The 26,233-nt window shown below is 43.8% G+C and overlaps 1 protein-coding gene across 1 annotated transcript in view; it reads right to left on the reverse strand.

Moving 5' to 3' along the window:
- Nucleotides 1–10,721: 10,721 nt before the first annotated feature.
- The window catches only part of COLQ (collagen like tail subunit of asymmetric acetylcholinesterase), a 38,253-nt gene continuing 22,741 nt past the window's right edge, over nucleotides 10,722–26,233 (reverse strand). The window contains exons 9-17 of the mRNA XM_069005817.1: nucleotides 25,714–25,758; nucleotides 24,960–24,995; nucleotides 23,951–24,031; nucleotides 20,644–20,740; nucleotides 18,758–18,897; nucleotides 15,883–16,002; nucleotides 15,161–15,281; nucleotides 12,871–12,973; nucleotides 10,722–10,897 (exon numbers count right to left, since the gene is read on the reverse strand). Of these exons, the coding sequence (XP_068861918.1) occupies nucleotides 10,828–10,897; nucleotides 12,871–12,973; nucleotides 15,161–15,281; nucleotides 15,883–16,002; nucleotides 18,758–18,897; nucleotides 20,644–20,740; nucleotides 23,951–24,031; nucleotides 24,960–24,995; nucleotides 25,714–25,758 (813 nt within the window). The 3' untranslated portion in view covers nucleotides 10,722–10,827. The remainder of the gene's footprint in view (nucleotides 10,898–12,870; nucleotides 12,974–15,160; nucleotides 15,282–15,882; nucleotides 16,003–18,757; nucleotides 18,898–20,643; nucleotides 20,741–23,950; nucleotides 24,032–24,959; nucleotides 24,996–25,713; nucleotides 25,759–26,233) is intronic.

Below are 26,233 nucleotides of genomic sequence, written 5' to 3' on the forward strand. Positions count from 1 at the left end.
CCATGTGGTCATCTTGAGATGCAGATAAGGACTGGTGCTCCTTAATGTGGGTGTAACATATCCCTTTCCTGTCACTTTTTCTCTCTCTCCATGTAAAGACAGCATGGGCCTGACAGCAGATCTGTGATCCCCAGTTGTGTCTCTCTAGCAAGGGCAAGTCCCTCTGTTAAATGGCAACAACCAGGCAGAAATCTGGGCTGTGGCAGAGGCATTTTCTCAGCTGCAGAAGAGCCCTTGCCTGTGCCTAACCAGCCCTGTGGCAGGGGGAGGATGGGGTGCATGTATCCTGTTGCAGCAGCACTGCTCAGTGAGAGCTGCTGTCTCCCATGGGATACAGGAGACTCTGAATCCTTCTAATTGCAGTTGGCCCCAGATCATCATCCTTGCAAAGGCCAAGAGTTGTACTTGCTTCAGTGAGGACTGAGCACAAGTTGTCAGTTCCCTCTGCAAAATGCCTCGTTCTCTTGAACAGCCAAACACAGACCAGCAGCACTGCACAGACATATTCTGATAGAAATCCCATGCACAAGATACCTCCCAGGCAAGTACCACCTCGCTGCAGCTTCTGCTGATTAAGAAAAGTGAATCTGTTGCCATTACAGGATCCCAGATGAATTGCAGAAAGAGCCCCCGCTTTGAAAGTCTGCCACATTTGTTAGTAAAGGTCAGGAGATGTCATAGTGGCTGCTAAATTCCTGTCCCTGCAGGAATCTAGATCCATGGTTCTAAATAAAAAAATGGTGTGCTGAACATGAAGGGTTCATAGGAGCACACAGGTGCTGCTATTAAAATGGAAAGGTCAAAGACGACACATTAGATTCAGTAATAACCAAAATATCCTTAAATATTTTTTTTTCCTTAGGATTCTTCTGTATGGATAAAAAATATATTTTCTGATTTTAAGAGGGAAAGACAGTGCAAGCTCGGCACCAAAGCTATGACCAGTGCACTGAGGCAGAGTGAAACCCTCAGGGGGCTGGTTTCTTTTTAGCCCAGCTGGAAACCCTGCTAGTCTGCGCGCAGCATGGGGCTGACATGCGCTTTTGCTGACCTCTAGGAAATAAAATGCATGATATGGGACCGTAGTTCAGCACCACAGCAAAACCTGGAGTACAGGTTTTAAACATCAGTTTAATACATTTATGCAAAGTTGTTCCCTGAATTGTAGCCATGTGGAGAAAAGTTTTATAATTTGAGAGCTGGTAGAGTAAGAATCAGGCACAAGTATGAGGACCGAGAAAAGGAATTGCAGGAGATGCTGCAGTGCATCAGACCTTTCCAGACATTGGTGCAACCAAGCTAAGCATCTCTCCATCTGAAAGCTTTTGTCCGAGATGTCACCATGTGTTTTCTCCTAATATTTCAATACATTGACCCAAATGTATTTCTTAATGAACAGATACTTACTCCACTCCGCCTGTGTCTTAACACATGTTTTAGATCTGTTTCTTGTGTGTTGCCATTTTTAAAAAAAATCAGCCTTAAAAAGCATCTGGCTCCCCTGCCCTACCCCTGTGAGGGGATGGTTCCCAGAGAAGCTGCACTGATGGCACTGCAGGCACAACCCCCAACTTTGGGGATTAGGGAAAGGGGCTTTTCCAGCTTTTGTTGTGTTCTTGCATTCCCCTAGCCTCCACCTTTTACCAGCCTGTATTTCTTTGCTGGTGTCCCGGCTTGCAAGGTCTGGTAAAATTTCTCCAGGGTCTTTCTTGTTTAGGCACGGCTGCAGGGAGATGTCACCATGAGTTCAGGAGTTCCACCTGCAGCAGGAGGAGCTGAGATGGTAATGCTCATATCCTTCCAGAGCTGCCAGCCAAGAAGCTTCACTAAGATGCTGCTTCCCTGGTGAGTCCTGGTGCCAACCAGCGGCATTTGGCTGCTTTCTCTGCCTGTACCTCACTGCTGTCAGCAAGATGCACTGGTGTGTGGCCTGTGCGAAGTCCTACAGCAATGCTGAAGAGAGAATGGCTCGCTGTTTTCCTAAAATCAAACATATCTGAGACTTTCAAATGCATTTTGCATCAATTTGTTTGTACCAGGACTCCTGCTCCAGCTATGGCTTTCTGCCAAAATAATTTCCAATCAGTTTAGCATCTGTTTCCAGTGTTGGTATCGCCAGCTCATCTGTAGTCTTCAGAGACCAGGCGTGCCTCACATAGTTTCCTATAGGTCATAGTTTTCCACTTGCTTTCTGGCTTAGCAGCTGGTACCCAACCTCTTCCTGCAAGCGGGAGGAACTGGGCAGTGCAGCCTCTGCTGTGCTGCCACCCCTTGCCCACCTCGCTCTCTCCCAAATGTGACATCAGAGCTGTGGCCTCAGGCACTGGCACTGGCTGAGCCCAGCGCACCACGCAGTGAGCAGCAGCCAGCTCTCCCAAACCAGCCGAGCAGCTCTGCCCCACGAGCAGGACATGGCTCTGTGCAGCGGGGTGCTGCAGCTGTCTGTGAAACCTGCGCCCCTCCGAGCCCTGGGGCAGCTGGGAGAGGCTTTCTTGCCAAAAACCTCCTCATCAAGAGCAAGGGGCCTGCTCTCCCACATACAGCTTAGTTCTGTGCCCCTGGCCATGGTGTGAGGCACTGACAGTTCTGCCTCAGCAGATGTGCCAGCCAGGCACAGGAACCTTCTGGCACGTGCTTCTCCCCTTGTCAGGATGTACTGAATGTCCCAGTCACTCAGTGGATCGTGCCAGGACATTTCACAATTTATTTTCTTCTGTCCAGCTTGCTAAATTCCCTTTTCTTCCCCATGAGTCTTCTAAGGATCCATATTCTCTCACCTTCAATCTACAGTGCACTCTGTGTATAAATAGTCACTGTTACTTATCCCCGCCTCACACTTCATCAGTCACCTTGAGCAGGCTGCTCTCCCCTGGGGCTCAAACCAGCCGCTGGGCAGAATCTGGGGAAAACCCTGGGCTATTTCAAAGCACTGGGACAGCCAGCTTGTCACCCAGCCCAGAAGTTTCCTCATATAGCTTTGTTTACTTGTATCAGTCTTGTGTGGAGAGTTCATGTATCCAGACCACGCTCCTGAAATAGGACTCCCTCCTGTCCAAGCTCTTCCGCTTTGGATAAAGTAATTAAATATTAATTTAGATTTTCTTAAACCCTATATCATCAGGCAATGTTCACAGCCGGTGAGAATGTAGCTCTTATCCATCCAGGGTGAGGTTTTGTCTGTCCACATTCGTATTTTTTTTGCCTACTGACCGTGTCAATTGGGGCTCAGCTCTCTGCTCTATTGATGGAGATGCCTAAGAACACATAAAAGCAGGATATTCCTACACAAATAGAGCTTTTCAAAAATAGCTATTTGTTATCACCTTTTTATTAAAACAGAAAGAGACAAAAAAATCGTCTGCTGAGGGAGTCTTGCCTTAAAGAACTTTTCTTATGGGCTTCAAAGTTTGGTGAAACCAAGGGAGGGTCTGGAAAGCTGTCTTGGCTTATATCACTAAATAAACATAAGACATACATAACCACATTGGTAAATCACAGCTGATGGCGTGTGTCCTTCAGCCTCAGTGACAACCTTCATTGAGCCACAGGTGCTGAGGGTGCAGGGGGAACTCCTTCCACTCCCAGATCCCGATGCAATTCATCTGCCGTGGTGACAGCAGAAATTAAGAAGTCCTCAGTCTTCAAATATAGATGTACTCACCAAGCAGGCCACCCTGCCGGGAAACGTGGATATGGGTGCTGCAAGCAGAGAGAGAGACCTGAGCCAGCCGGCATCACCCCCACAGTGCTGCAGAAACCCCCTCACGGCCTTTTGGGGGGCTTTGGCAGGAAGCTTTAGCTCTCTTTACCTTGCAGCTGGAGCCCCACCATCCTCAGGGCTGCAAAAATACAAGGGCAGTGCAGGGAGAGCAGGGGATTCCCCTTGCAAATGGCCTGACAGATACTTGACTGCTGAAAGCGAGAGGAATAAACACATTATTTGCATGTCCTTAGGGCTCGTTCTTGCTTGCCAATACCCAGTGCAAACTCTCTGATGCCAAGCTGTTTGTTCCATAGGCCAATCGCGGCAGTTTAATCCTCCCTGCCACGTGGTTACTCCCTGATAAACCTACAGGACATAACTGCTTATCAAATAATCCGATAGTATGGAGCAGAGGACAAATATTTGACATCCTTAAGTTAGCATAAGAGCTCGGTCTCAGGCAGCATAAAGCAGAGCTTGCTGACCCCAGGCAGCAGCAGGTACAGCTCTTGGAGCTTTATTTAGATGCTGTAATCCCCCAGCCTTTCACAGCAGACATTGTCTTGCTCAAAAAGTCCTGGCACAGTGCAAGCCTCTCTGCCCTTCACTGTGCCCACCAAGACCAGTGAGATTACCAGCTTTTCCCCACTGGTCCCACACTTCTGCTTTGCGGCTGCTGCTGGGTTTGACAACCAATCTCTGCTCAAATGAGAGCAAAAGAGTAACTTGTCACTATAGCCACCTCGTGGTTTATGATGGTTTGTCTGAATGTACGGTGGCATCACACTTTAAGCCCAGCATTTTACTGTATTTCACAACCAGTCTCCTTGTGGATGTTGGGCCATAATACACACATTTCAACCAGCCACTTCTGGACACTTCAATTGCCTGAACTGTTCTGTTTCTCCCCTCTAATCAGTCATCCTACCCTTTAAATCTGGTAACAACTCAAAACCTGAGCAGTCCTCAGTGTTCTCTTTCTTGGCACATGCTGTCCTCAGAGCAGTAGTGCCAGGTAGGTAAAATGTCAAACCCCGTGGAAATGTGTAAAAGAAATTACTTTCCTGTGAAGCATCAGGGTTGCCAGGCTCCTCTATATTTCCATTTGTCCATCAAATAACCTCTGAGAGGAAGGCATGGGAAGCATCAAACATAACCTGTCTGAAATGTCTGACTGGCTCAGCACAGCCTCTCCCAACTCATGTATGATGAGTTTCACAGGGATACATAGCTAATTGAAAATGAGGAGGGCAGGGAGCAATGGTACCTCTTCTCATCCAAACAAAATTAGTCACTGAAGAATTTCTGGGATCCCATGAAGGGTTTGGGGAACAGATGGGGTTCTCGAGCAGTTCTCTGCTTGCTCCACCAAACTGGGGATGTTCTGGTTAGGAAGGCAAAGGAAAATAAGTGTTACATGCCTGCATTTCCACGTTGTAAGTCAGCACTCAGTAGTGGTTCAGTGGGAATTCCACTGTGTGTCTCTTCCTCCCAGGAGAGTGACAGTGAATAACGATCAACACCCACCCCCCTGTTTGCCCTACAGAGGGTGCTACGGACCCTGACAGGGCTCTGACTCCTCTTCAAGATGAATACTGAAAGCTTCCTCCACACCTGGTACAAGGGTCAAAGATGTCTTGCCATGGGCTTGAATTTAATGCTGATGTCAGTTTGTTCACTTATTAAATGGTGACACTTTAGACCAGCTAAGAGAGGATCATCAGTTGCCAAGTTTCTAAATATACTAAGCATGCTGCTGTGTGAGTAGGTTAATGTTACCTCCTCTTCCTCCTGGCTGATTTATTGTGCCATTAACTCAGATTCCTGCTCTGTCGAAGCTCTGTGTTTGTGTTATCACATACAGGCAGGCTCCCAGCTGCACCTGCAAAACAGCTCAGGGAGTGCTTTGTCCTTTCCTGTCTCCTGCAGGAGATACCACCAGAAGCATTAACCCTGGGGACAGCACTGCACACAGCTTTTCCCAAAGAACAGGAGATTCCCTGATGCACATATGATGCCCCACATGGACATGAGGCCCCTTCCCACCCCAGCCACACTGGCCAGAGTGGCTCCTGCTCCCTGCAATCCCTTGGCTTTGCTATCAGTGGCTTTGATGGGTTCAGCTCCATCATTCTTCTTCCCTCTCCTTTCCAAAAAAATCCTGAGCAGAACTCCATGCAGGAGGGCTACTTGCTCAGTAGTGTGTGGGAAGGCTGCAGCAAAATACATGTGTTTAAACCCTCTTCTCTCTCACTGGAGAAGATTATGCATCCAAACTGGACCCTCCCTCAGATGCTCGGGGAAACTGTCAGAGTGAATTAAAAGATGTAAAAGGCCAGGGCTATAACTCAGTGCCTTTTAAGTGCCAGGATTTTGTGGGGGACAGAGGGAGGGAAGTAGCCACTAATGTAATTTCCATGAGGAGTACACTCCTCTAATATAATTTGCCCTGGCTACCCTTTCAAATGCAGCCTTCCCTGGCTGGGATGGTTCAGGGCCATCGTCCTAAATGCCCCAGTAATTACTGATGCAATGAAAGCATGTGCCCGGGCTTTGTTCTGGCCTTTTCAACCCTGGACTGACACCAGCTTTCTGCATAGGGCACATTTCCGGGCATGTAACTGGACACATTAATATTGTGGGGGTTTTTCACTGACTATGTTCATTAAAGACACAAATGGCTCATTTGCTCAGGCTTTGTTCCTTTTTTCTCTTTGATTAAGGTCTGGCAGTGCTCTAATGGTCTACAAGTTATATAGTCTCTCACCAGATTAATAAGCATCAGTTACTCTGATCCAAATTCCTGATCCAAATTTTACATTCATCAGTTGTCTGTGCTGTTGCCAGTACCTTATGTTGCCTGTAGCAGAGTTCAATAGCCCAAGATTCTGTGCTTTCCTTGCAAGGGAATGGTTTCTAGGGAAGGGACCCTTGCTTTGACATATCCATTTCCTTAGGCAAAAGCTGTCAGAGAAAGAACTTGAAAGTCTATCAGAAAGCGCTCTCTTTGTCTCACCCTTTGTGAATTAAAACATGATTTTTCCAACAGCTTTTTAAAGATCTTGCAGCATTGTGTGTGATAGACTTAAATATCATCAAAGAACCACAGCACAGCACTGATTTCCTTCTCTTGGGTTTATTTTGGTCATATTTTTAAAATGCATCTCCTGAGTGTATGTGGCAGCCAAGTCTATTGAATTGTCCCCAAAAGCAGCTAATTGGGGACTTATTACTGTTATTCCTCATAAACAGCTGGTGCTCAAGGACAGTGACTGTTCTTGGGCACTTGCAGTTTAAGGATAACCACCAATCCCCTCTCTCTCGTACAAGTGAGTGGGGCTGAAGTGGGAAATGCACCCTACAATTTTTAGAAGGTAAGAACCATGACTAAAGGTGCTTTGCTATGACATATGCAGGGCTGTCACAAGCAGAAGATGTTAGAAAAGGGATGGCGTGAGACACTGAAAGAGAAGGTGATGAAACCCAGCAGAGCAGCAAGGGTGTTGCAGAGTTTTCAGGAGGCTTCAAAGGTTATGAACTTTGGTGCCTTTAGAGGAAATAAGAAGAAAGAAAGAAGGAGATGAGGTGCATGGCCAGATTTATGGCCAAGGACAGCCTTGACAGCTATGATTTTGAATGGTTTGAAGGGAAGGGGGAAATGACGTAGGCATTTGGGTGCCAGCAAGGTGAGTGTCACAGAAGCTGAGTTTTTAGAAAGGACAGGCAGAAAACAGACTCACTCATTCTCTGTCTGTCAATACACTTCCTTTTCCCCTGGGGACAGCAGCACTGCCGTCTCTGGAACGCCCTGTTATACACGGAAGTCTTGGGACAACAGACTCACAGGTTGCTACTGCAAGGCAGGGCCCTCTTCTCAAAGCCTGGGTGCCAGTTTCTGGGAGCATCCAAATCCCAGGTGCCAACACCACCATTCCCATTGTCCACCAGCACCCGAGGCTGTTGCTTTCTGGTTGGCAGACATCAGCTCAGCCTCTGATACAAAATTACAAAGCAGCCAGTAAATACATTATCGGGTAGCAGGAGGGGATAATCCCCCCAAACCACAGCCCAAAGCCTTATTAAAAACAAGTACATTGCAGATTCCAGCCAGAAATCAATGGAAGTGGAGCTGTTCTGCCCATGGTGTGTTGCAGGGGTCAGTTTGGGGAAGAGGCAGCGGCAAGCCCAGGAGCAGGAATGCACAGTCACACTCCCAGGCTGTGCGCATGTCATTGTGCCCACACAGAACCGGATCCCATGGCAGGCAGGGACAGGCAGCAGGCATGGGAAAAGAGGGGTTTTTTCCCTCCCCAGCATCTTAAACTAGGTAATTATATTTAAAAAACATGTTGTTAAACCCAAAATTAAATAAGGGAAAGTAAGGACATAGGGGAACTAAGGTAGCATGATTTATTGACATGAGCTGCTAGTATAGGCAGTAGGTAATGACATATATTTAATTGTATATTAAGTGCAAGCCGGATTTTTTGTATACATTAATACAGTGCATGGCATAATGCTTTGTACTTGCCTAGAGTTGCATACTAATCATTAGAAAACTCTCCCACAAGCATTTGCTGCTACAAAAGTCCAATGAGCTGAAATGTTCCAATTAACTTTTGAACCAGTCTTGGCACAATGTGTTAAGAAGCTCAGAGAAGGAGGGAAGACAATTTGCAGCAGACCAGGCACAACCCAGATGAAGAATACCCAATTAATGATAAATCAGGTATGTCAGAAATGAGGGCAAAGGATTTATTTTGCACCATTTTAAATCGTATATATTTTATACCTTGCCTGGTGTCTTTTTCATGCTTTATCAGCAGAGGGAACCAAGACAGTAACAGTAGTATGAAACTTTTGTTTTGTTTCCTTATATTTTACATTGCTTTGTCCATTTAAAATCCACGCTTTGTAAGTGTTCTCAGACTGACCAGACTGATAGGCCCCTTTCTGAGCATGTGCAGCACAGTACAGTTTTACCTGGGTGATCACATCTTCTGTTTACATATCCTACAATCCATGCACGTAGCTTTGTTATTCCAATGTCCTTCAGAGGTAGGAGATTTTAATTCAAAATGATTCAACTGAAAACCGAAGGTGAAAGGCCACTGGAATTACCAAGTTTCTCGGAGACTCCAGCCTTTTGGGAGGTTGAGATGAACTCCTTGGAGAAGGTGAGTAGTTAGATGAAGTGTCTCCAAGCCCAAGGGATAGTAACACCCAGCAGATGCTGCCACAGGTTCAGCCGGAGGGATGGCCAGCAGGACATGCTGCTGGGAGCGTGTCTGTCCTCGAGAGCCTCCCAACAACCCTATACCTGCTGGAACCTGCTGCTTGCACAAGCACAGGAAATTAAAAGGCAGCTGTGCTAGTGCCCAGATTTCCAGAGTTTGTGGCAATTTTCTTGCTCCAGTGGTTCCTTGACCTTTTATTAAGACCTCAGTTAAAAAAAAAAAAATTAAACTGTTGAAATGGGCTACAAATGCTGGTGGCTTGGCTTCATAGCAACATAAATAGCCCAGGTAAGTGACAGTCATGAAGAGTACACGAATTTTCTTTCTTTTTTTGTTGTTAACTGGTGATTTCTAGTATCACTTTATACATGCATAGTTACAGTCTTCTAGGCAGGTGGTAAAAGTTGCATGTATTTCTTGATTGCTTTAATGCATTATCATTACAACACAATGTCCACCTTTATTTAACCTCTACAGAAGTGCCAGTGTCAGTGCAGCTGTTGCAGCGCTGTCACCAGCACAGGTAACTCACACATTTCACACAGTCCTGTACAACATTTACCACAAAGCAGAAAAGAGTGGCTTGTATGAAAACAAAGCCTAGTGTTAAGGCTTTTAGTCCTGAATTCTGCACATTCTTTGTTTCATTTTCTGTTGTAGACTCTTTGTCACATAACATTTAATATGCTTTCCATATGAAATTGGCTCTTTACTACTTGCTAATAAATAAGTGTATAATTACCCTGACTCCAATCAGAGCTGATATAGTTGAGCAACCTTCCCAAAAAACAACACCCACATGTACAGTGCACAGCACGACTGAGCATCCATAAACACACTACTCCGAGGTCTGATTTACGGCAACACAAAAGTGAGCACACACACTGGGGTACATGGCAGCAGAAACAGAAAGTGGCAGAGGGGAAGGGAGGACAGGGTGTAACTGGGAATTGAATGATGATGGTCAGGTGGACAAGGGGTTGCACATGTAAAGACCTTCCAGTGTGGACACCAGGATGAAGACAATGTGTACACGGCCATGGTTTCAGGCAGGGAACCGATGCTGTCCCAGCCCCTTGGGGTCAGGCAGAGCCCAGCCAGCTCAGCACAGAGGAGAAAAATATGGAAATATGTTCCTTCTTTATCTTCCCTCCTTGTCTGATTTTCTCCTGGGAGAGAACTTCTTGGCTATTTCACAGTCTATTTGTCCAGTTTGTCCTTTGTATTGTGTTTTGCAGGCCTCCTGTGACTGCTTGTAGTGCACAGACACACACAGACAACGCCTTGGCCTGAAGGTGATGTTAACGAGCTTGTTTGGCTGATTTGCTGATTCTGAAAGAACTTTAACTCCTTTGACCAATGAAGGAGTATTGGTAACCTTATTGTAGCTGAAGTAATCTCTTGTGGATACAGCACTTGCTAAGTTCACATTGTAATAAAGGGAAAGTCCCTCTAAACACCGCATCCAAGATACGCTTTGTGTTTATGCAGAGAAGGGTTAAAGACAAAACCCCTGAAGAGAGTATATTTGGGTTTAACAGTGTTAAGTGGAGGTAATTGTTACACAATATTCCTGGTTAATGGAACACAGCTTCCAGTATTTTAATGTTGCTTTTATGATTGAGAGCAAGTTGCCATCCTCAGCCGCATGAAAGTCTCACTGGCTCACACTGTTTGACATCTATTTCTCTATTAAGACAGGATGCAGTGGTCCTATCTCACAAATTTATAAAAAAAAATCTCAAAATGGCCATCAGCAGCATGACGTGTCTTTGTTTGTTCTCACAGAGGTGGGTGGGGTGTTTTTTGTCCCAGTCCTTCTTGGATAGGTGATAGAGTAGCACCTAGCACCCGCTACACGTGGGATGCTACCCGCCTCCACTCCCCTCATGTGAAGTATCGACACTGTGTGGAGTCAATGTAGCAGTAGGAAGTGCATCGCAATTTTCCATAAGACCTAGAATAAAAGAGAATATCTCAGTTTCAAAGCATGGTATAGTTCACTGATAGGGTCTCTGGATGTAACTCTCCGTAGGAGCGAAGAACCTCAGAATATACATATGCAACAACATATGGGAAACAAAACAGGAGGGCAATTTTCATCAGTACTCAACTGTGTTCTCCTTTATCAGCAAAAGAGGAGTCCAGGAGAAACTATGAGTGAAGACTTAACTCCCCGTAATGTCAATTAAAAAAACTAAAATCCCTATTGGCAGCAGGACTAGAGCAAAAGGCCCTGGCACTCACCCATGGGAGCTGTGGAACGAAATATCTGATGGTCTGAGTTAAGTGTTCTTCCAGTTACTCCCAACAGCTTCAGCAGGCATGACTGTGCCTGTCCTTTAACTTATTTCTCATGTTCTTGAAATAATGAGAGTGACACATTCCCACATTTGAAATATTTTTTTTAAAAAAGTAAATTGAAGAGTCCTTGCAAAATAAGGGAGAACAGAGATTTTGTCTTTCTACTGACTTAAACTGAGCTGCAGTGACTCTACCTACTGAAGACTTCACCAAAGTTGTTAATAAGAATTTAAATGAGTTTTTATTGCTGGCATGTCTAAGTGAATAGCCCATCCACAGCCTCAAGCTGTAGACTAAGCAGCTTTAAAACTATGTCCTTGGATAACCCACATTCTCAGACCAACCTAAAATCTGAAGAGAAGGTGTGTGAAATAGGAGGAGGAATCTGTGGGCTGGAAAGAGTAAAAAATGGGAAAATCACTTGCAACAGAGTTCTTGAAGGAAAGGTTACTTTGGGGTAAAACTCCCATGGGAGTGCCATACTCACATACTCAGCCCACTTTACTCATGATTCACAGCTTTTTCTTTAGTTTGGCAGATAATTTGCAGACTGCACACAAAAATAAAAGATCTCAGTCGCTCTTCACAACTTGAATATACAGACAAAGTGAAATTTATAAAATTTTCCTCAGGCTTTTGTGGTGCTATCTTTGGCACCAGACTTCAGACTCTTAGAAAGGAATAGTTCTTACAGTAGAAAACAGCTCCACACTGTCTGAAGATGAGGTCTCTGTAAAGTGTTTCAGGTTTGTCAGGTTTACTGGTCTGGATTTTAGTAATCTCTTACACCGGGAGTGCTCCAACAATTACAGTGGAAGGATTAGCACAGCATTCGACTTACAAAGACGTCCTGTGGTTTCTTATTCCTGTCAATTAGCACATTATTGTTCCCTGAATGATGAGGCCTCTGCGCATAATTTAATTTGCAAATTAAATGTTTCCTGTTAGCCAGTAACAATACCTGACAGCTAAATAGAGGTGCTGCTGTTGGAGGCAAAACGCTGGCCAGAGGAAGCTGCCTAAACGAAGGCAGAGAAAGAAAGTCAACAATAAGCAGATGTTTAAAATGAAGGACGTTGCTAAGCAGATGCAAGGCTTTGCATCTGCTGGTGAATGAATTTCCTGCGCCTTGGAAAAGCTGACAGATGACTGCTTGATTCAGAAGCGAATACGCCCCTAGAGTACCCATTAACGGGAAGGGCAGCAGGAGGTCGGCAGGAGCCTGTGCTTTGGTTGCTGTGGATTTTCTCCTTCAGTGTGATCATCTTCTCATGGCCTTTCCTACTCTTCTTATGTCATGGCTGGACATTTAAGGAAATATTGGCAAGAAATGGGCAAACGTAGGTCTATGTGACCTTCATTTGATTTGTGCAGTAAGAGGCATGTACTTCTTACTGAGAAATGAGATCTACCCCTTAAAGTCAATGATATGCAGAAATAATTTGATAGACTCTTTCTTCCCTGCTACTTGCAGTGGTCCCAGTAGAACAAGGTTTAAGTGTGTGAGGTTCCTCTGTTTTAAAGCTGGCAAAGAGAAAAAAGAAAGGAAAACCACATACACACACACCCCCCAAACAAACCAACCAAAAGCCCACCAAACCAAAGTGAAGACCTCCTCTTACATACCCAGGAAGGTATGTTCTACATGTCAAATATCCAAAATCCATCCCATCACAGTCTTCAACCCCCTCATGCTTGTAGCCATCTCCGCAGTAAGCACGGCGGCACCCTGGTGAAAAATAAAGAAACAAATACCTTCCAGGCACTTCGTATGTAAAAGAAACAGGTAAAGTAAGTGGAACTAGATTTTTAAGGGTTAAGTATAAAACCAGATATTTTGGGGAGGGCATTCTGTAAGGGCTGTCTTAGGAGAAGCAGTACTCTTCACTGCAAAGAATGTACTTGTTTTAGCCCAATTTCAATGACCAAGGGAAAGAATGGATAAATACTAAAAATAATTACTACAGAATCTCTAATTACAATAGCACTTGCTCTAAAAATTATTATTGCTATAGATAATTACTATCAAAACAAGTTAAAGGAAACATAAAATACAGTTAACATAAATGGCCTGGGGGAGGTCACAATCTCAAAAAAATACTCTTAGGTCGTTAAGTGATTTGAAATTCCCAGCCTAGACCTTTACCCAATTCTGTGCAGCATCTATATTTGTCTGCTGTGAGTTGCCACATACAAATGGAATTATGCAGCCTGTCTATAAAAAAAAAGGTATATGATGGTTGCCAAAAATGTGTTTTTCCCATTGCTACTGCTACTGACTTGAGCGTGAGTGGGACTTGTCACAATTTTTCATGGTGACTGACATGTAGGCTGCAGTAATTTGTGGGTTTGTTTGCCATTTTAGCAATTGGACTTTGATTTTGGTATCTTCAGCATATTGAGAATGACTTTCTAACATGAACAAATTGATTTAGTTAAAATCCCTTTGACATCTTCTCGGATAATCCACTGGTGTTAAGCAAAGGATTAAACAGACACTCTGGAATAGGGAGTTTGTAAGAGGCTAAAGTGGGTTGTTTACAAATAGAAATGATTAATTAATTGCACCAAGGATGTGTTTGTCAGAAATTGATGCTTCTAAGACCAACAAGTCTATTTTACAATAAAATCCATTTAACATTTGGCTAGCCTTTTCCTTTTGGTTCAGTCACAGGAGAAGAATGATGACAATGTGCTCATTTCCAAGTAACTCAGTGTTGACTCCTTGGGTCACATCAGTGTCAGAAATGTATGAATTGCAAGGCCTCCATTGACCTGAAGCTTTGCCCAGAGCACAGCACAGAGAACACAGTGTGCCCTCAGACATACAGTGTATAATTTTGCAGGCACTAGAACTAATAAAGACTATTTTCCTGCATGGTTGTTCCCCACGGTTGATTGCAAATTCTAATTGAATCATTTTCTCATGTCTGGAGACAGGAGAGATCATGCTGTCTCTCTGGAGTACTCTGCAGTCAGGCAAGCTTAGAGGAGCTTTTATTTATGTCTCCCTAGACCTGTTGAGACTGAATTGCCTTTGAAATCTCTTTCCTGTTGTCATTGAGAAGCTGACTGGGATTCCTAAGTTATAAGGGGAAGGGTGGTGATGGACAGGTGGATGGAGAAACTTGCATGGGGCATGGCTGCATAGACACCATTTTCAAAAATGGAGTGATATATAAATGAAGAATTGCATCTTTCAGTGTTGGGTGACACTGTTCTGAAATGTGAAGGAGCATCCCTTTGCTAGGAACAACAGAGTACCAAACCTGCTGTGTGGAGATGGTATAGAGCTGTGCTCTGGGGAAGGATTCAAGCCATAAAAGTAACTGAGAGGGAGAAGTGAAGGTTGCCACAGGTGCTTGAATGCTTGTATGCTCTTTGCTATGCACAATCAGTAGACATGAATTAAATGTTGTATAAATCTAATAGTGAAGGTAGTGGGTCGACACCTTCCCTATGCAAGTGAATAACGAAATTCAAAGTGGTGTTTCTGGACTCAGGATCTATTTTACCATAAGAAACAGCCAGCATCAGTGTCTATCCCAAGGGCTGTGCTGCACTGCAAAGATGTGCTACAGCTTTTAGACAGAGAGCTGGTAGCCCCCAGGAAAGGTGTGTGTGTAAACCAGCTGCTGGATGTGGCCCCCAAAATGCAGTGGTTTGGCTCTGACTCAGCCAGGATGCATGAGAAGTGCTGTTGTCACCTCTGCCCTGTGCTAGTGTGTGCCATCCACATGCACAAAGGCCTCAGTTTTCACCCTGTGGCCCTTGTGCCTCCCTTTCCCTGTGCCTGCACTTGATCCACAAACCACACCAGCTCTCTTTGTGTGATTTAGACAGCAGTGTACCCTGTGGTACAACTAATGCACCTTCCCTGGTAGAAAGAAGCCACTCTTGCTGCACTGTAACTTACTTATACAGTCGTCAGTCACCACTGCATTGCCGTCATCGCACTCTTCCCCATCCTGCACGATCCCATCTCCACAGGTACCCCCATCCTCCAAGCGGTAATCCACGGGATAGAAAGGGGTGAGCTGACCAAGAAAACACACAGTGGTTACTGAACCAGACCAGCAGCAGCCTGGCTAGCAAGCAGAGGTGAAGGGTTCCGGGGGGCAGATCCCACAACCAGGTTTTTATGTCTTGTTATTTGTTTGTCAGAGGGTTTATACAGAGTGTGATCCAAGGTTCAGCAGACACAAGAAGGATCCTGCTGCTAATTTCAGCAGGACTCATCTTAGCTCCTTGAAGCAAGAAGGAAATATGTGAGTTTGGTTTGAAGGGTTTTTGTTCTTCAGCTTTGTACCCTGGTGAGTTTTGCCTTATTTTGTATTAAATAAAAACTCTCTTTACTACCGTAATTCCCTGAGCTCTGCTCCAGTTTGCTCACAGTGGAACCTGGTTCACAGGGAGGTTAGCAAAACCTGCACCACTGCTGAGTTAATGCCTCAGTAGTTAAGACTCCTGTGAACAAAATTCAGAGAAATATGTACAATTGTGGCAGTGTTCAAAAATGAGCTTTTTCCCCATTTGCTTAATTGATTCTGTATGACACCTTAAGTACCGAAGTATGTTCTGTATTTCAAAATGAAACATACACTCACGAGTTTTCTGAGACCACAGTCATATTTTCACCTGGACTGGGAGCCATCCAAAGGTATCCTTGAAATACAAAGATCTCTGATCTCTTCTAAAAGCTAAGGCATTTTCGGTGTTTAACTGGTCCAATTCTTCTTGATTATTCACCACAAATATCTGGGACACAGAAAAAGAGGTGATTGGTAATCTTTTCAAGAAGTTTTTTGGAGTGCCACAGAATCTAGTTTTGCCATATGTATCTTCAAATAGGTAAATAATCACACATAAAAATGGTTTAGTTGTCTTCAGAAACAGAGGAGGTGAGAACCTGCACCCATGGAAAGTATGGTGTTTCATGAGCACCTAACTATGGCTCCAATGGCCCCTATTTTGAAATGCACATCCACAGATACAAATCATACAAATACTGGTGCACAATCACTGCTGAGAAGAACTTTCTGGTGTTCAAATGGTTTGATGCTGAAACAAGTGCAAAATCCAAATAGGCATATGTGCTTTTTGTGGATTGACTATAACTTTTTAGGCATGTTTGTGGCTACAAAATAAATAATGCATGGCTCAATACAACCTTCACTTAACTTTTACCACTTTTTGCTTTCTTTAGACTTAAATGGCACTAAAATGCATGTTTCTTTATATGCATACACGACGGTCTAAAGCCAAGTCTTCAATTACACTGAAAAAAAATTTAGTTCAAATGGTAAAATTAGGACAAGCTGCTCTCTTACCCATTTTTTTATTGTCTTGGTCAATGAAATTGGATGTAAGAGGCATTAGGAAATAATCTCTTCCTTAAGCATCTTAATCAATTTAATTTTTGCAAGATTCAAGCCATTTTTAAATTAAGAAAAAGCAAACGGGGTGCTTCTGAGCAAAATGGATTTAGGGCTGAGTCTGATTCTCACCAGCATAAACAGAATTGGCTCTTTTAAAAACAAGTTACCCCGAAATTTTTACATAGTAGAATATTCCCATAACCCTGGACAAAGGCCATTTTCATTAAAGAAGCATTGAATAAAAATGCCTTCAGCTTGACTGAAAGAAAGCAAGGGAACAGGAAGCCAGTACAGAACTGATTCTGTAACTGTGTTCAGGAGCTCATGGCCCAGCCCCAGAGCTCCAATTTCTCTTGGAATCAATAGCAGAACTGTGCCTCAACTGATATCAGCCTTTGAAATTACACAAGATTTAAAAAAGCGAATTAATCTAAGCCAGTGACAGAAAAACAGCACTTTGTTCCCCAGCCTCTGCCTTCCTCTGGCTGTGCTGGCACTGGAGGAGCTGCTGGGTGCAGTGGGTGATGGCACTGAGGATGTGCTGCTTTGGCAAACCCCGGGACCAGGGCAGAGAGCACCATCTCTGGATCTTTTCCATGTGCAGCTATAGAACCATGACAAGAGCTGACAAGTGGTCCAAGACAGGCTTCAAAGCTGCTACATGGGGATCTGAACAGAATAAACAAGTGTGATGTTTAAGCTCCTGCTCTTTACACTTGAGGGAGTAAAACAAATGGGGCAGGCAGGAAAACAAGGACTGCTGCTCTGGAAGTGCTTCATTTCCAGAGCTAAGCCTTGCCTTTTTGCCATCCCACGTTCCTGGCAACAAAATGGCACTTGGAGGCTCCTAGGGACAGTGTATGGTATTTTAGATGCTTACACACTCATTGCTATCTTTTAAGATCAGGTATGAAACTGTGCCTGATGGAGAAGGAGGATAATAAGATCTACACATTTTAGTGTGAGCCTTATACTTTTTCCTGTGAGTTCTCCCAGCTGCAAAGCACATGATGTCTTTTTGCATGCAGTGTGATGTGAAATGCACCTTTATTTCAGCATATTCATCTCTCACCAGTATGTATTAAAAACAGCAGGAGGGTTTTCCTAATGCAACACAGCTAGGGATGAGTGAGCAGCTGACACAGCTCACAAGACTTGCAACACACTCGTGCAAAAGGCTGAGCTCAATGACCCAGTTTAACGGCAGTGTTGTGAGCGTGTCCCTGCCACACACTGTAACAGCTTTCTGACAGCGTGATAGATGGGGCTTTAACAAAGCTGATTGCTGCTTACTGACATTCAGAGACTACCAGACATGGCTCCATTTCCACTTGCATGAGTGGAGTGGCTGGGCTGTGCTGGCATACAGCAGCAAGGTAGCATCTGCATTGCTGACTAAGGGCTACAGTGTACAGAATAATAAGGCAGGGCCCAGCAGAAGGAAAAGTACATAAACAGTAGTTACAAAGCCCAAAGAAATCAGTGATGAAAAATTGCTAGGTCACATTTCACCAGTGCCTTGTCCTTTATTTTGTCTAATTTGCTCATAAAAATGCTTTCAAGGCTAGAGATGAGAATGAGCTATATCATGTGTACTATTAGCTATATAATGTGTCTGCAGACAGGAGCCCAGACACCTGATTCTCATGGTTTGTGGAAACCCCTGTTCGGTTCAAGGTCGAGGGTGTGTGCTTTGGGAGAAAGTTCTATTGTATATGTGAAATGCTTGACCACAATATTCAATTCTGAAATCACTGTCTTAAAAAAAACCAAGAAAGAGATGCTTACTTTACTGACCAATCTAAAATGCATTTTGATTTAATGAAATAAAAAGAACAAAAGATTATATATATACAGTAGTAGATGAAAGACAGCATCCTCAGGCTTGAAAAAGGTTTCCAAATACTTGCTGCCTTGCTGATGTTTTGAAACAGCTGCACTTCAGCACGTCAATCACACAACTATCTGTGAGACTGAACTTTTTTTCACCAGCTGGATCTCAGAGGTTTGGGGTACTAGAAATCACACATTGCCCATATATCTTCCTATTAAATAAAAAAATTAGTGAGTACCACATCTCTTGTAGTAAAAGCACTTAAGAACTGCTCACATTCCCTCCCAGAAAACCTGCTTACCGCGGGAACTTTTGGGTAGCTGTGTCCAAACACAGATTCCTCATATGATGGGTTACTCATATGTTGTGGGGTTCTGCAGAGACATCTCCCTGGAGGCCCTGGAAGTCCTCGTTCTCCCTTTGGTCCTATTGCAAATTGCCCTGGGAAGCAGAGTACCAGGTTGCCTGGTTATGAAGTTACTACACAACACACGAACACAGCCTTAGTGGAAAAAGTACAGGCCAGGTGGAGATACGCATTTACCCAAGTTTCCAGATAGGCACATCTGCCACCAAATCCACTGGGAACTGAAGGGTTATCAGAAACACTAATTCAGGAGAAAGATGCCAGTTTTTTACCACAGTTGTATTATTTCAGATCGTCTTTTGAATTTTTATACCAGTTTTATAGAGGAAGAGAGAGACCATTTGCCTAGAATAAATGTCAGCCTGTTTGAAGCTACAGAAATTCAGGACAGGATGAACACACAGATGACTCTACAGCACCTATGCACCAAGTTTTGTGGAGTCAGTCTCTGTATGCATCTACAACACACTGGACTTGTGCTTTTGTACAACCACTTGAGCAATGCTGTTTCACAGGTTTCTGTACAGCAAAACACAACTAAAAATACAGGAGTTTTAAAATGTTTTAATTAAACATAAGAAAAAAAATACTGCTTTTTGACTTTTAAACTTTGGCAAGGATGTGCTACTCTGCAGATTTAGACAATGAGCCAGTATGTTCAATTCTGCAAGCAGTGGCGTCATTACAGAAATGTCTTTTAGGATCAGAATTCATATTCTAGAGGAAAATTATTAACAGCCCTGACACACAAACTTTCTGTGGATGGAATAAAGCCTTTAAAAAGTAATCTCAAGGTCCTAGCTGCCTTCTCATCAGCATGGTGAAAATTCTGCCTTCTGAAAGCTTCCAGCTAATTTACTCAAGCAAAGATGCTTCTTAATGGGAGGCATGAGATGTATGAAAACTCTGAAGCTGTGTCCAGCTTCACAGATGTTCCATTTCCACACCACCACAAGAAGAGACCTCCTGTCCACTGATGTAAGCAAGGGAAGAAAAAGGGAAAGCAAAATGGAAGGGGACATTGAAGAGATTGGCTGCAGTACAAACAGCTGTTGTACCTTTGAAGCAATAGTAAGGTTTTGCTTTTCTTTCCAGATACCTTAGTTTATATCCAGGGTGAGAAACCCTACCTGAGGGTTCACTGCCACTGTGCATTGTGGGTCATGTATTGTTCTTCATGTCCACGTTTGGACCCACAAGCTGACCAGGGTTCATGTGCATGCACAGCTCTGAAGCTGTACAATTACCAGTTATTACAAGGTTTTCCTCATGATTTCTACAGCACACATGATTTCAGTGAACATAGATCTCAAGCACTTAATTATATAGAGAGTTTTTCTCCACTGCTCTTTTTTCCCTGAGTCCTTTCACTTCCATTCTCTTCCCTTCTTTCCTTAATGCCACTGTAACTTGGATCTCATCTGTTTTTCTCTTGCAGAGCTGCACAAGGTGAGCATTTTCCAGGATACCTGGAAAAGCAGACCTTTGATGATGGAGATTACCTAGTCTCTCTGAGGCCACCAGATGGCTTTTCATTATCCCCATCTACAAAAATCCCTCAGGGACCACATAGGCTTTACATTTGGTTTTATTTGAAACATAAAAAGCCATAAAGTAGACTTCAAAGTAAGGTATAGAGTCCTTATAGTGGACAAGGATGGCATTACCTGCCTCCAGGAGAAATCCTCTCCTTGCCATCAATGGAGAAGCAAACAAAGCCCTGCAGCACTTTGTGAAGAGGAGCCTATGTGTGCCTGATGAGTCAGGAGGGGCTGGGGAGCAGGGACACTCTTGGCGACATCACCTCATCTTCTGCTTACCTAATCCTGACGGTCCAGGGGGGCCTGGCTGGCCAACAGGACCAGGCTTACCAGGTGGGCCCATGACACCTGCCGGTCCAACATCTCCCTTGAGTCCCTAGAAAAGAAGTGACATCCATTTACTGACTAAACTATTAGTAACAAACAACCTCTTCCAGCCAACACTGGCTTCCCATTTAAGAAAGCCAAGAGGTTTGCCAGAAGAAGCTCGCAGCATGAGCTTCATGGACACCACCTCAGGGAACAGGTGCTCTCCTCTCCTACGTGGAGACAGAAAGGCATGCCCAGGCAGGACTTCTGCTCCCAAATGGGAATGGTCACAGGGATCTGCCCTGTGAGGAGTCAGGAATCACCCTGCTCTGACTTCAGTCGTTTGATAGCCTTTCTTTAAGGATGAGTTTTTAACCCTTGTAACTCTCTAGGAGTGAGGGCAGCTGAGAAAGAAAGGGGAAAATCACTGAGGAGTTGTCAAGGGCTTCCACAGTGACATTTCCCAGTCTTAGGGTGCAGCCTTCCAGAAGCACACTAATGACTTTGAAGCTCACACTATTTTCAGAAGTGCTTGAGGTGCCTGGATTCCTGTATCTCCTTGGCTTTCACCATGGGTGTATCTATGTTAACACATCATCACAAACCAAGTGAGAGCTTGCCTTTACAAGTGCAGGTTAGTGTTTAGCAACAGCATGCTGACAAATGATGTCCCTCTGGCAGCCAAACAAGCAGTCAATGCCTCAAATTTACCTGTGGGAGAGGGGCTTGCATACAGTTACCATGCAACAGATAATATTCTCTAAAATCAGCTCTAATTTGCCTCATGGGAGCTTGTTCATACAAGCATATCCTTAGGCATTTGGAAGTTTCAACCTAGAACTGTTTGACAGCTTCTCATTTTTTGCTCCTGAATTTAATACGGTGACACTTATTAAAAATAACTACATTTACCTTCCTGCTCATATACTCTTCAAGGCTTGGATTTCTCAGCTTTATATTTCAGAAGTGTATTACATAGCTTAAAGTTTAAATATCCAACTTGATTTTTATGTAACAGCACACGTTATTTAGCATAATCAAAGTGATGTGTACTGCGTAAGCTTTCTTTTAAAGACGAAGGAGAATATTTCCTTGAAGATGGTGTAATTCCAGGTTAATGTGTATTCAAAGGCATACGATGAATGGTTGCATGTCTAATTTAAGAGTAGCAAAGCATATATAGTAATATATGCTGAAATAGTTGTTGTTATATAATATGTTACATCCCATGGATACGTTTGAATGTCACTTGCACCGTTTCAGCAGAGGAAGGCTGATTTTGCCATGGCCTATGAAGAATTAATTGAATATTTGCTTTGTTTAATCCTATTAGGTAAGCTCTGAGCCATAAAAACATTCCAGGATTTATGTGAATGTCAGCGATGCTGATCTCTAATTACTTCTTACATTATGCAACCCAGAACTAGCAGGCCAGGATTTTGTAACCCCAAAGAAGACTGTGGGAAATCTCTTTCCCCCACACAGCAGCAATTTGACAGAGGCAAGGCAGTGCCAGTCGGATGTGTACTGACTGAAAACAAGCTGGGTTTTGTGTCCCCTGCTTTGGAGGAACGATTGCTTAATGCTCTCCTGCTTAGCACTGACGGATTAAATAATAATAGCAAGGGTTGATGTTCAGCATTTTTGCCTTGTTTATTTTTCACATGTGCCCATGCCATTTGGAGAAGCTTTTCCCATTGACAATATTTATATTCATGTTCTTTCTTTCAAAGTAGCATTATCTAAAGCCCTAAGTCATTCCTCCTTCTCAAGACTGAAACCCTAAACTTGGGTTTGCTTAGGGTCAGCTCCCAAGTTATAAAGCTTTGGGTGTTATATCTCAGTTAGCAGCTGTGGGGCTGTGACTTGTGACTCCCTCCTCCTGGCCACCTTTTAGGAAGAGCCTGCCCCAGGGGCAGGGAGAGTTGAAGAAGTCAGTGAGCTAATCAAGACATATCTCAAAATGGAAGTGGAAGTGACACCTGCTTAATTTAGCTGCTTTTATCTAGGCATGTCAGCTGGACCAAGAGACAGGAAATGGCCCCATGCTGGTGGAAACTATCCTCTCAGCTGAACAAACAGCCAGACAGGTACAGCACTTAAAGGTGGCAGCCAGACCCACAGCCTTAAAATGCCACTCCCCAGTTTTTTCAAAGGACTAGAAAAGAAGAAAGGAAATAGCAAGTTCACCAGTTACAGAGAGGGAAAGCTTTTTCCATGCTGAATTAATGCTAAGATTGTTTTCAGGGCACCAGAAAGGGGTTTGGGTACTGAGCCTTGGGACTGGGAACACCGATCTAGGGCCAGACTATAGGTCTTTTAGTCACATTGATTGTTGCCTTAATTTATGACATACTTATGTCACCACTTTTTTATTAAACCACTGTGTAAGGTGACAACATGTCTAAGGTCAAAGAAGGAGTGCACAGTGTTCAAGCTGCTCTGCAGGCACTGCATGTTCTCTTGCCTTATGCTATGGAAACATATTCCACAGCACATAGGCAGGATGGATGAACAGAGTTCACAAAAAAAATAAAGCAAAACCCCTCAGAACCAGCAAAGAGCACACACCAGCTTTTAAAACTTGACAAATCTAGGACAAAAAAAACTTCTTGTTGGTCATCTAGCAGACTTACATTGCACATACCTTCCTTACTTTCCTACCTATTATTTCCTCCCTAACACCCACCCTTTTTTCCCCCACACTGGCTATTTTATCACTTCAGATATTACCTGTTCTAATCAGAGCAACAGTGAAGCAGGGATGTGCCTCTCCTCGCCATGCCGGGCATAACAAAACTGCAAATAAAATACTTCCAGCTAAGCCCTTACCACTGGAATGCTATAGTGGTGGAGTCAGTATCCAATTTACACACAACTCCTAGTCCTTACAATTCATCTGAATGTCTGAAAATATAGCTCTGCTAGCATAGTTTTGAGCTCTCTAGCCATCAGGTGTGGCTGGGAGCGTAGCTCTGTGCTGCTTAGGATTCAAAGGAAGCCTTCAAGGTCTGCTCAAATTGTATTAAATGAGCTCATTACCAATCCAGGATAAATACATCTTTTCCCACGCTGCATGGGCAGGGAGCTGAATACTGCAGACAAGACTCCAGCCCTAAAGCTGAGGCTTTAACTCCTGTGTAGCTTGTGCATGCCTGTGAGGTGTTCCAGGAATTCTATCCACTCCCTGTGCGATACAGTGCAGGGTACAAGAGCTTAGATCACACAATCACACAGATGCCATGAGCCACAGGAAGAGGAAACACTGTGGTCCTACTTGTTTGCCTCGTTTTCCAGGTCTTCCTATAGGTCCTCTGTATCCTGGTACTCCAGACTGTCCTTTCGGGCCCATCTCTCCCTTGGTGGTTGCAGAGGGAAGGAAGCAGGAGGTGAGTACATGGTTATGCCTGCCTCATCCAAGACAACAGATGCACATTGCTTTCATTCACATGATTCCTCTAGATAATGCTGGCACCGTTTCTTTCTCAGAAATCCAAAATTATTATAAAATATTTTAAAACAAACATAAAGTAAAAAAAACCAAAAAACCAAACTCACATCATTTACCCACCTACCCCTGAAAAATCCTTTCCTAAGGAAGAGGCCAAATGAGATCAGAAACCTGATTAGAGACTTGGAGGGGTCAAGGCTTGAAAAACGCTCTGACTCCTTGGCAATACCTTGCTTTGCTGTTAAGATGCATGTGTGATAAAAATACTTAGGGAAAGGAAGGTGAATTCACTCATCTTCTAATCTCTTTAGGAGCAACTATTATTTCCTTTTCCTAATTTCAGAGATATGATTTGATTATGTCATGAAATTATCCACCTTTAGGTTTTCCATAAGTCAACATCTGAATCTTGATTGATTTTCAAGTACAGAATAATGATAACATAAAACTGGTCATAGTTACCACTGCTATTTACAGTAGTGCCATTTTGTTTCAGAGTATCAAGAAGGAAATATTTATTAGTTTCAAGTGAATAAAACCCAAGCAATTAGGGCAGTTACAAATTTATAAACAAGAATTTGGATATGTTAAGCAGGAGGAAGATTATGACTAAACAAACCGTCTGGGGGAAAAAGAGAAACAACAGCAAAGAGCTAAATCGGAGAGTTTTCTCCCAAGCTAAAAAGCCTAAAGAATTTGATCAAGTCCAGGCAGCGCTGATCATTGAGTCAAGCAAGACCCTCAATGTCTTATACTTTCCAGGAAGGCCCTGAATCCACTCACTGACCCTGTCTCAGCATTTAACACAACTCCCCAACACACCATGCCCACTTACTTTTTGTCCCAGCATTCCAGGGAAGCCAATTTCTCCCTACAAAGTCAAAGGAGAAAAATAATCAGAAAATGTGTAGTGATCTTTGACAAAGCAACACCTTCCTTGGGAGGAAGACAAGTGCCATGTGTGGATATTGGTTAAAAACTGACTCAGCACTGCAGGTAATGCAGTAGGTGGAGATTTATAAGCAAAATTTTACTATAAAGCTCCTTGTATGGTCCCATTACTCCTCCATCTGATCCTCTGCTACCAGCTTCTGTTTCTCTGGAAAAGCCATCCTGATTGTGCTCTTGGCTGCAGGCAGCTCTGCTACCTGGACAGCTCCCAAACCCTGCCTCTGGGAAAGCCATTTCTCCATTTGCACCTAAAGCAGTTTACTTTTCCTTTCTTAGTTGAAAGAACCCCCAAGCCACAAACCTCTCCCCCTCTTCCCCTCCTGGTATTATCATACCACCAGCTGAAAGCATTTTGGGAAGCTGCTGTGGTTCTGGACTGCACAGCCCAGGAGGGGCTGGGGTGACCTCCAGGGAAATCCTCCTCCAACCCATCAGTCCCCCGAAGCACTGGGGGCACATGGACATGGAGCTGCCCCATGACCCTCACATCAGATGGGACCACTGTTTTCCCTCACCACTCTTGCCCTCTCTGGAAGATGCTTCCAGGCTCTTTTCCTCTATGACCCTACTGTTTTTCCCTGTCAGAAGTACATTTGTCCTCAGATGCACATTCACAGCCATTTGGAAAAGAAAATTACCTGGTCTCCTTTGACTCCTTTGTCACCTCTGTCACCTCTGGATCCCTGAAGAGAGATAACAGGGGAATAACAGCCTAATAACTACCATTTCATGAAGAAGCAAAAAATATTTCTCCTACACAGTGCATTACTGAAGTCAACAGAGTACAGTAATATCTTCAGAGTCAGGTATATGGTTCATTATTGATATCATAACAGAATTGAGGGTAAGGACTGTATGAAAAGGGACTCATTCTCCCCAGACAATTACTTTAAATACATGCTTTCCTGGACAAAATACTTTAAAATTTGACATTTTTTTCCCAGTTGGCTTCTTTCTCCAGTTCAGGTCCCACTGCGAGGTCTTAGAGTACAGACTGTCTCAGTGCCAAAGTGTGTATCACCTAACCAAACCAGACCAACAGCTAACACATTTAACCCATGCTGCAGATGGGGAACCTGGAGTGAGTTTCACTGTAGCAACTTGTTCATGAGTCTACAGGATGTAAAACTCACTTCTTCAGCACCCCAGCCCAAGCCA

This window comes from Aphelocoma coerulescens, chromosome 2, assembly GCF_041296385.1.
Source record: "Aphelocoma coerulescens isolate FSJ_1873_10779 chromosome 2, UR_Acoe_1.0, whole genome shotgun sequence".
Classification (NCBI taxonomy): Eukaryota; Metazoa; Chordata; class Aves; order Passeriformes; family Corvidae; genus Aphelocoma; species Aphelocoma coerulescens.